Source organism: Chaetura pelagica, unplaced genomic scaffold (assembly GCF_000747805.2).
Source record: "Chaetura pelagica isolate M959 unplaced genomic scaffold, ChaPel_1.0 scaffold3, whole genome shotgun sequence".
Classification (NCBI taxonomy): Eukaryota; Metazoa; Chordata; class Aves; order Apodiformes; family Apodidae; genus Chaetura; species Chaetura pelagica.
Genome location: NW_009952974.1, coordinates 15,880,889 through 15,890,269, shown reverse-complemented (window position 1 = coordinate 15,890,269; position 9,381 = coordinate 15,880,889). Strand labels below are relative to the sequence as shown.

Here is a 9,381-nt window from a genome sequence, read left to right as displayed (position 1 = left end):
AGAAACTGTAGATCCCATTAAGGGAGGGAAAGCTGCTCTAAGGCTGATTTTTCCTGTAGCATTACCAAGAGCTGAACTGCCTGAAATTCAGGCCAGAAAGCTGCTCTCCAAACTGGGATTGGTGTTAGATCTGCAGCAAATTTATGGGTCACTCTGCATCACAACAATATAACTGTAGCCATTATATAATGCTTGAACCTCTCTAGTCTGTATGCGGTGCTGCAATGATCCCAAGAGAGCAGGGGTCTCTAAATGCTGCTTTCTGCAGGTTCTGAGGAACTTCAGCTACCAGTGATGTTAATGGTGATCCTAATAGAGCTGAGGTAGTTTTGTTTTACTGAGGTGCCAATGCATACAGTAATGACCTGAGACACATCAGTGAGAAAAAGCCTGAACTGCTTTTAAAAAAGGACTCAGGTGATGAAGAGTTAAGGCAGGAAAAAAAACATTGTGAAGAACTACATAAAAGAAAAGTTTTATATAAACTAGGTAGTATGTTTCAAAGGGACTATGTCCGAAGACTTTTTCCTGCAATCCATTTTTGCCAAGCTTTTATGATTATGATACTCCCTAAACAGCTAATTAGAGTGTCTTTCTGAAGTCACATTTATGTGACAAAGCATGTTGCAAGCTCAGACTGTTCCATCCCACAGAAAATCTTCTGAGAGAAGTCTTGGATGAAGATAACGTAGCCACAGTTGAAAGGAAATAATGCAAAGAGCTATGAAATTAATGCTGGATCTTTAAAATACCATTGCTAAAAAAAACCAATTTGCAGACAATCCTGTATATACAGGTTCTAGTGGTTTAGAAGGTATGTTGGCACTTACCTGGGGGCACGTGTTCATTCATGATGACAAGCGATGCTGGTGTTGGCCTTCTTTTCCTGATCTGTAACATTCACAAAACAAGGAGAGTCACTAGAGCCCTCCAACTGCCCCACACCCAAAACAAAGCAAAAAATCTATCTGGTGCACTCCTGATTATACACCAGGCAAAGCTAAAAGAAGAAAATACTTTAAAAGCAGCACGTCAGAGTCTTACTGACTGCTCACCTGCCAATGATCAGGATCATGCTGCTCCTTCTAAATGGAAAGCCAAGGAATGGGAGAGAACTTTCCAAAATACCATGAGGTTTTCCAATGATCCTGAGTAAGTTTTTGAACACGTGTTGCTGATGTGTCTGTCATATCTTAAAATACTGATGTTTAGCATTGCTTCAGGAAAATTATTGCAGCAGCTCATGTGTGCAACTACCCAGTCCTGTCACAGCTCTCACAAGTAATTGTTAATATTTTGTAAGCATGCTTGAGAGTTGCTATTGCATGTATGTCTTCCAGTGAATTTAAGGTATTTCTGAACTGAGGCCAGAGGTGTTACTACTGCACTTTGACTAAAGAAAAACAATACTTCAGTCTTTCAAAACAGTATTTTCAAAGAACACTACAAAACAGATCTTTATATATCAATATATAATCCTGAATTATAAGCAATTATTCTTATTCAGAGTTTATTTAAGTACTTTTGTTCCATTAACACTGGCTGAACTATGTGATATTGGACTACCCTCCTATAATGCACACATTTGCATTGAAAGCTTTGTGTTGCTTCACTAAAGCCTCCAGGCTATTGATATTCTGTTGAACTTAGGAGAGAACAAGAGTACTTAAGCTAGAAACCATTCTGACACAAAATTTCAAGGCGAGTGCTTTCACTCTTTTTTAGTTGCTGAGCTAACATCTGTATTTAGCTGGGTTCAAATTTTGCTTTCAGAGGTGTAAATGGAAAATTACATCATCAGGGTTAATGGATTTGTTCCTGATTAACATAACTGCAGCTGACAGGAAAATTTACTACTTTACTTTCATCATACACCCACAATGAAACTGTATAGCACTTGGAATTAAACTCTCAACATTGAAAAAAGGATTGCCCATAAATGTGGGCCACAGCATTTCAAAAGCCAGGGGAATTCTGGGAAATCCTAATCCATTCTCACAGATTTCAGAAAAATATCAGAACACATCCTGCTTGTATTCATTGCAGGACTGTACCATAAGGCATGGGCATATTGCAGCTCAGAAGTACCTATGGACAAAATGAAGACCTGCAGCAATTCTCCCCTGCACCCTTCTAGTATTTCTTCATTCAGTGGTCACTTACAACTCATCACTTTCTGACAAAGGTGGCTACCTTTTAAAAGACACGACATCAGAATATTCAGGAAACCAGATACCTATCCCAAAGGTGTGAATAATTCCGTAGCTAATGGCATGGAACTGTCAAGGTTATAATATTCCCCTGGTATCATCTAAAACCAGACTTACCAAAATAGAAACAAAGGTGGAAAAGGACTTGCACTGAGAAAAATCTACTGGGTCACCTAATTACTTTTTATCCATCTTTTCTCCTAAGATTATTGGTGTCCTTCTTTATTCACATCTACACATATCTGTACACAATAAAAGATAGATTTTCTTCCTCACATCTTATTGCTATATTAGATGTATGTGTATGTTTCAGAAGTAAGTCAAAGACCTAAAAGAGCACACACACAACACAGACAAAAGTCAAACATATTTCTACATGTATCTATTGTTCAAATGTGTAAAGCACTATAACAATGACATAAAGAAGACTGTATAAAAACTCTGAGATATATAGGAGGTAATTGAAGTGGCAACTTTTGTGCAAAACTTAACTTGTATTTTCTCCTGTTAAAAAGAATGGTAAATAAGATGTCTCCTGCACAATATTTCCATTAGTTACCTAATACCAGCTTCATGTTTTGCTTTATGTACAAGTAATATATTTTAATTAATCCATTAAGAGTGTGTACTCATGTGAAGGGCACGTATTAGGGTACAACTCCAGCTGTAGAAAAGGCACAACAAATACCTTCTGAATAAAACTACCCAAGGTAAAAAAGCCTTATTGTGGCTAGAGAACATCATCCTCCTTCTTTGGATGTATCCCAACATTACTAACTTCCAGAGCATTTCATTTATACTTACACTAATATAAGTTAGAAAAGCATTTACGCCAGAAGTATTACATATTCTCAACCAACATCCTACCCACATTCCTACCCCATTCCCTCACAACACGAAAAGAAACTAATCTTCCTTACCTGCTCAGCTGCTTCAGGATCTATTTGACTCTGAAACAGCGGCACAGCAAACTGTATTTTTTTAGGGCTGTTGGGCTCCATCGTGATGCTGAGGTGAGTCAGAGGAGAGAAGAGCCTGGAGCCTGAGGCTGGGTCTATGCCTCTTCCCGGGTGCCCTCTCCACCCCAGGCTGAGCACTCCTCTGGAACAGCTGTAGCTCCCGACTTAGCACAGGGAGCTGCGTGAGCCCAGCAACTCCCTCATTCCACATCCACAGAGATGCCGCTGCCTTGGCTATTTTCTTTTTTTCTCTCTCCTCTCTCTTTGCAGTCCTTCAGATCCTCTCAGCACAAAGCTGAAAGGAACAATAAGCTAATTGTGTAGCAGTTCACTTCTACATATGCCAAGCATTCACTCAGAAGCTAATTGAAAATGCAATACTAGCATTGCATGGCCTGGAGCCCTGGGATTTGAAAAACAGGATCTCTCCACTGTACATTACTAACTGGCTGCTCAGAAGTGCAATGCAAGCTCCCTCTGAGTATTGCTGATGGGCTCTTAATTATTGATGAACACAAATCAGGAAGTTTTCAGATTTTGGGGGAGGAGGTAGCAGGAGGGGTGGATGCAATGATTCCATCTCTGTTACAGTGTGCTAGAACTGCTCTCCTCACACATAAAAAAAATTGCCTTTCCTCTTTCAAACAATTTTCTAAACCTCTTCCAGGATTTTGGATGATGATGCTATGCAGATGCCTACACCTTCACGAAGCTTACCCGGTGTGGTAAATGGGTTCGCACCTTAGGCTGGGCTTGCAGATTTAGACTGTGATCTCTTCTGGTGGGCTCCATCTCACATGATTTCAGATATTGAGAATACCCACATTTAAGCCAGCTACATGGGTTCCCTCATGACAGACACATCCAAGGGCATTTCACCCCATCCTAGGTAAGTGGAACATAGTGTTTATTCAGTCACTGAGTATTTTCCCCCATGTGCTAGTGGAGGAGATGGGGAAGGAGGGGCAATCATGGTTAAGAACAGTTCACAGGCCCCATACAGCAAAATAAACCCACAACTCAGGGATGGAATATTTGTTTATCTCTGATTTATACAAATGAAAACTGTTAACACATTACAGGAATACCAGGGTATTTCTGAACAGAGGCAAGCACACTAGCTAGTTGGTTCATTAACTGATAAAGCTCAGGAGGAGAAAATGCCATGAAATTTAACGACCCAGTTGACTCCACAATCAAAAGTAACTTTCAGTGAGGGCTGAAATTTCCCTCCTCATCCAAATCAAACTACTGTGTACCATAGTGGTTTCCAGCTGATGGCTAGTAGCTTGCAATTTTCCTGTTAGATTTATTGTGATAGTTTAGGTGGCATTAACTTAGAATTGTAGAATCAGAGAAGACTTCCATTTGGAGGAGACCTCTGGAGATAGCTGGTCCCACCTGCTGCTAAAAGCAGGGCCCAAGATCAGGTTATTTTTTGCCCTCTCCTGACAAATCCTGAATGTTTTCAGTGCTAAGGTGAAATGCTCAGTTTCATTTACCACAACAAACAAAACAGACACACAGAACAGTGATGCTCAGTGTCTCACATGATAATTTTTAAGCTTTTGCTATTCCTACAAAGACAAATCTTAATTTGCTTTATGGATTTCCACAGCCAGAGTCAGAGCACATTTTCAGCAGTTCTGCTGGTACAACTGAGTGTAAGACACTAAAGTAAGAGAGGCATACTCTGCCTTCACTAAGGACAATTAGAGTTGTTTTCACGACAGTATAATTATCCACTTTCACAAGTCCTTCATGAACAGACCTTCATGAACACCATTAACTTCAATGACAGCTTCCAACATAGCAGATATACACAGGGATACATGCAGGGGAGAACATACACAGAGATCTGAAGTTCTAGCTTTTCTCTGATAACTTTTCATACTTGAAATAAAATAATTTTTGTTTTCTTGGTCCTAGATAAAGTGAGAAAAATGTTTTCCAGCTGCTTTACTATTATATATTAAGAAATAGTATATTTTAAATTTCAGGTTCACCTATGAAGAAAACTGTTTGCCATAAAATATCTATTACAGCTGTATACGAAACCTAATGTATTAAAATTTGTAACAATTACAGTTTATGTTACTGTATTACAGGAGCTACAATTTGCTTTAAAAAACCTTGAAATTTATTCTGTTAATCATAAACTCAGTTGGAAAACACATTCAGATGCTGAAAAAGCAGGAAAACATTAAATGCTCGAAGGACTACAGAGGTGTGTTTCAGCCCTAGACTGCTGGGCACTACTGTCTAAAGGGATCACATCTCAAAGTCCTCACCAGCAATGATATCTGAGAAAAAAGCTTAACAATTACATGAAGAAACAAACCAAGAAAGCCACCTCTTGGCAGGCTCAGAAGGGAGCCAGACAAAAGTACAGCATAAGACACAAGGACAAATCTTAAATAGGCTGTTATGCCTCAGAGAGAGGCCCACCAAGGATGTGATGTGGAGGTGCTTGCCTCTGCAGCTCTCCTCTCTGTGCCTATTTGGAGCTGGCTGCCCAGCAACCTTCACACGCACTATAACAATAAAAGTATTTTTAAAACAGTGTAACAGGCATATTTCAGAGCACACTCAGATATAGCATTTCAGGATTACTATATCAGCTCACTCTTACACCTAATTTGCAGCACTAGATGTCTCTGGGCAAAGTGTGTTTGCATTTTCTACAGACTGCATCATAGTCTGGGGAAGAGCTGAAATGCATTTAAGTGCTGCCAGATCCTTTTAGCTCATCTGCTGGTTTTAGTGCTCTCCCCACAATGTTTCAAATTCCTTCATGATTCAGCTAAAACTATCATGGAAGAAAAAATAATAATAAGATCTTTCCTTCTTATGTCATTCAGGAGGTTCTGGTATGAAGCACTTGGTTTTTAATATATCCTAGTGTAGTGACAAGCAATAGGAGTACTCACAGCAGTTCCTGCTGGAGATATTTTTTCCTGTTGTGTTAGGGGAGGGTTTTAGTTTTGGTTGTTCGGTTTTTTCCCCAGCGAAGACAGGGGCTGCTGGGAAAGGAATCCAAGGCTCTCTGTCCTGCATACTCCTTACACAATTTCTGTTGTGGCTGTGGATTGGCCTCAGCTTCTCTGCTGTGGTCAGGGACTACTGCAGCATCAGCCTGATGAGGGGAGGAGAGAGAGCTGGAGCTGCTTGTGAAGCCAACCTACTTAAGGCTTTGGTTTCTAATTTCACTAGGGCAGATGCAGGGAAGAATTCAGTCACAGCTCCCTGATCCACCAGGCTGCCTTCATAGAGCAAAGACTCAGCTCGGAAGTGGCACTCCTTCCAGCGTGTCTTAGGAAATTTTAATCTTCATTGTAGCCACAGATATGCAAGAACCTTTGCAAAGATGTGTTGATTTGTGCTTTTCTTGGGTTCTCAGCTGGGGCCTCTTGCCATGCCAGTATCTCCTCAGTTTACTGCTGGGCAGCTTTAGCATCATCAGGGGAAGAAATGCTGCAGAGCACATGGCTTTCCAGCTGCTGCTCACCAGCTTTCTGCTATAGCTAAAGGGGACTTCGGCATGCCCCTTCCATCTGCCCTTTCCTAACAAACTGACACTTTTTTTTTTCACTGCTTTTGTCCATAAAGAGGCATCAGTTTCACACCTCTTGGTGTTGGTCATGAATGCTGGATGTGGTCTTTGCTATGCACACCATGCCTGTTCATGGAGAGGTTTTCCTCTCAGGGCTCTCTACCAGGCATTGCTTTAAGGTGCTAAAATCACATACATACGATAAACCTCCCTAATATGCTGTAGCAAATAACCCGTACGAAACAGGACACTAAAAAATGGGAAACTCTACAATATTACACAAAACATGGCTAATTTAGAAATACCTGTAGAAGCAGATATCTGTACCAAAGTTTCGGGACAAGCAGAACAGCTACTCCCTCACTGAGGCAAGTCTTGATTTTCATCATGCTGCCTTCCCAGTGCCACCATTTAATTACTTAACAGTTGTCCAGACTTTCCCCTTTTGCTCTGTCAAAAAAGGAGAAAGATATTTCTGTATATAATATTCACCATCACTCAGCAAGCAACTATGCAGAATTGCTTTATATACAAGCTATTTGAAATTACCAAGTGATTCTGTTTTTTGTTTGTTTTGGTTTTTTTCAGTTGTCTTGTCTGTTATTGTTACAACTTTTGTTATAACAAAAGTGTGCATTTTTATTCTATGGCATGAATAAAAAGGATCACTATCACGTGTAAAATCATACATGAAGCAAAGTAAATTTGCGCTATGCCAAAATAATGAGTTTCTTGTTTTTCCTGAAAATTAAATAATGTATTATTTTGACATCATCATATTAACTCAAAAGAAAGTGAATTTTTTCCACTAGTTTAGGCATGATTTTGTTTTACACTGCTGGTCATGGCTTGAATTACTCCAGTTTCCAAATTAGACTCTTCCGTTCTCCCTAACTATTATGTTCCTGTGGCAAGTATCATTACAACAAATTCCTCTGTGGTATAACTCAATTAAGATTTTCTGACCTATGCTGTATTTCAAGTGTAAGCCATTTACTCAACAGTACAGAAAATCCTGCCTTTCAGGACTCAGTAGAGAAATACTGGGGACCATCAGTGGCTGGAGTGTATCAACAAGGCTTTAAATTCTCCCCTGAAAAGAGACAGCAATGAGAGCACACACCAGTCCTTAGGAAATGCACAGATTGGAGCATCCTGGGCATCACTTGCCTTTACAAGCAGGCTGCCAAGGGCTTACACACCACACTATTTTGGAGAAAGCAGAAGATAAGGGCAGCCTTCCCTCTGTGAAGATCATGGTCAGCAGAAGTGCCTTGAAGAGCTTCAAGAGCCTCAGTTCTTTCAGTAAGGGCAGTGACACTCTTGAGTCCTGTCTCCAAACAGCACTGCAGAAACTACCAACAGCAGGAGCCTCTTCTCCTGCTTACTCACCACAGCTACGTAGCTGGATCTGTTCCCAACCTTGGTCCTTTCCTTTTCAGGTTTCCCAGGCAGGGTGCTGGGGGAAGCAGCAGCACCTCAGGGCAGCACAGCACCAGCCCAAGTGGTGCAGGGAGCTGCTCCCACACTTCCCATCACTGTCTCCAGCTGCCAAATGCTGAGATGACTCCATGTTTCAGCAGAGGTATCAGCCTCTAATAAAGCTGTTTTAATCTGCACAGAATTAAAATCAAATTGCAGGCCGGCAGAAAAAAAAAAAAAAAAAAAGAGGCACCATTAATTTGTAAGGAAAGTAACAGTTCCAGTCATTAAACAAGAGCAAAACTGTTCATGCTCAGAAAATCATTACAGCTGAATTGACATTAATAAAGGGCAAGCCAGCCAGGTTAGGCATGTGTCCAATAATAATGACAGCTGTTCCTAAGGCACAAGCAGAATTGTCAATAGAGGTCGATACCAGTTCAGCTTACCTTATATGACAGCAAGGCACTACAATTTCTTTTTTTTTTTAACAGGAGTTTATAGACACCACTCTATCTAGATAACTGTCACTCAAAATATTAGATGAAAGTGTCTTTAAGAATGGCAGAAATCTGCTCTAAGAATTATGGAAAAATAGGTACTTGTATGTTGAATAGTCTCAGTACAGTTTTTAAAAAGGTCATGTTGAAATGTCTTTCTTTTAAATTATGCCAGAACCTCACAAATCTGCCTTTCATCAACTGGATTAAAAATATGCACTGTTTTTCGTTTCTCAGGACATATTAAACTCCATCTTGTTAAGATCAAACGTTCTTGCAACCAACAAGCTGAAGCTGCCCAGACACCCCAGGACACTACTTACAAGAGACTTTCCTGGCCCGAGGGGTGAGGAGCGGGGCTGCAGCACTCGCCAAGGATGCCGCTGCTCGGCAGCCGCCAACTCCTGAACTGCTTTCCTCTGTCACTCCACGAGAGCCACAGTTGCCACCATTCTTAGAATGACACTTTTGAGTTGTACATGGGCACAGGACTTACCTTAACAGCTGAGTACACTAATGAACCCGGCTGGGGAACAAGGGGAACATCTGCTCATGCTGTGATTGAGTAGGTCTGGGGTTTGCACATTTGTGAAGGAAGGTCGTTGGCACTCAGGTCTGGCTGGTTACTCTACAGTGGCATTCTGGAATGGAACTGTGTACTCATGCAAGCTGCAAAGGAAAGCAGAAACCTACTGCAGCTTACCAACTCATACAGATTGCCAAGTTTGTATTTCAAC

At 40.8% G+C, this 9,381-nt stretch overlaps 1 protein-coding gene across 1 annotated transcript in view; it reads right to left on the bottom strand.

The window, feature by feature from the left end:
• The window catches only part of PPP1R1C (protein phosphatase 1, regulatory (inhibitor) subunit 1C), a 47,762-nt gene extending 44,551 nt beyond the window's left edge, over positions 1–3,211 (bottom strand). Inside the window, exons 1-2 of the mRNA XM_009996192.1 lie at positions 3,131–3,211; positions 831–891 (exon numbers count right to left, since the gene is read on the bottom strand). Coding sequence (XP_009994494.1) covers positions 831–891; positions 3,131–3,211 — 142 coding nt within the window. The remainder of the gene's footprint in view (positions 1–830; positions 892–3,130) is intronic.
• Positions 3,212–9,381: the final 6,170 nt, after the last annotated feature.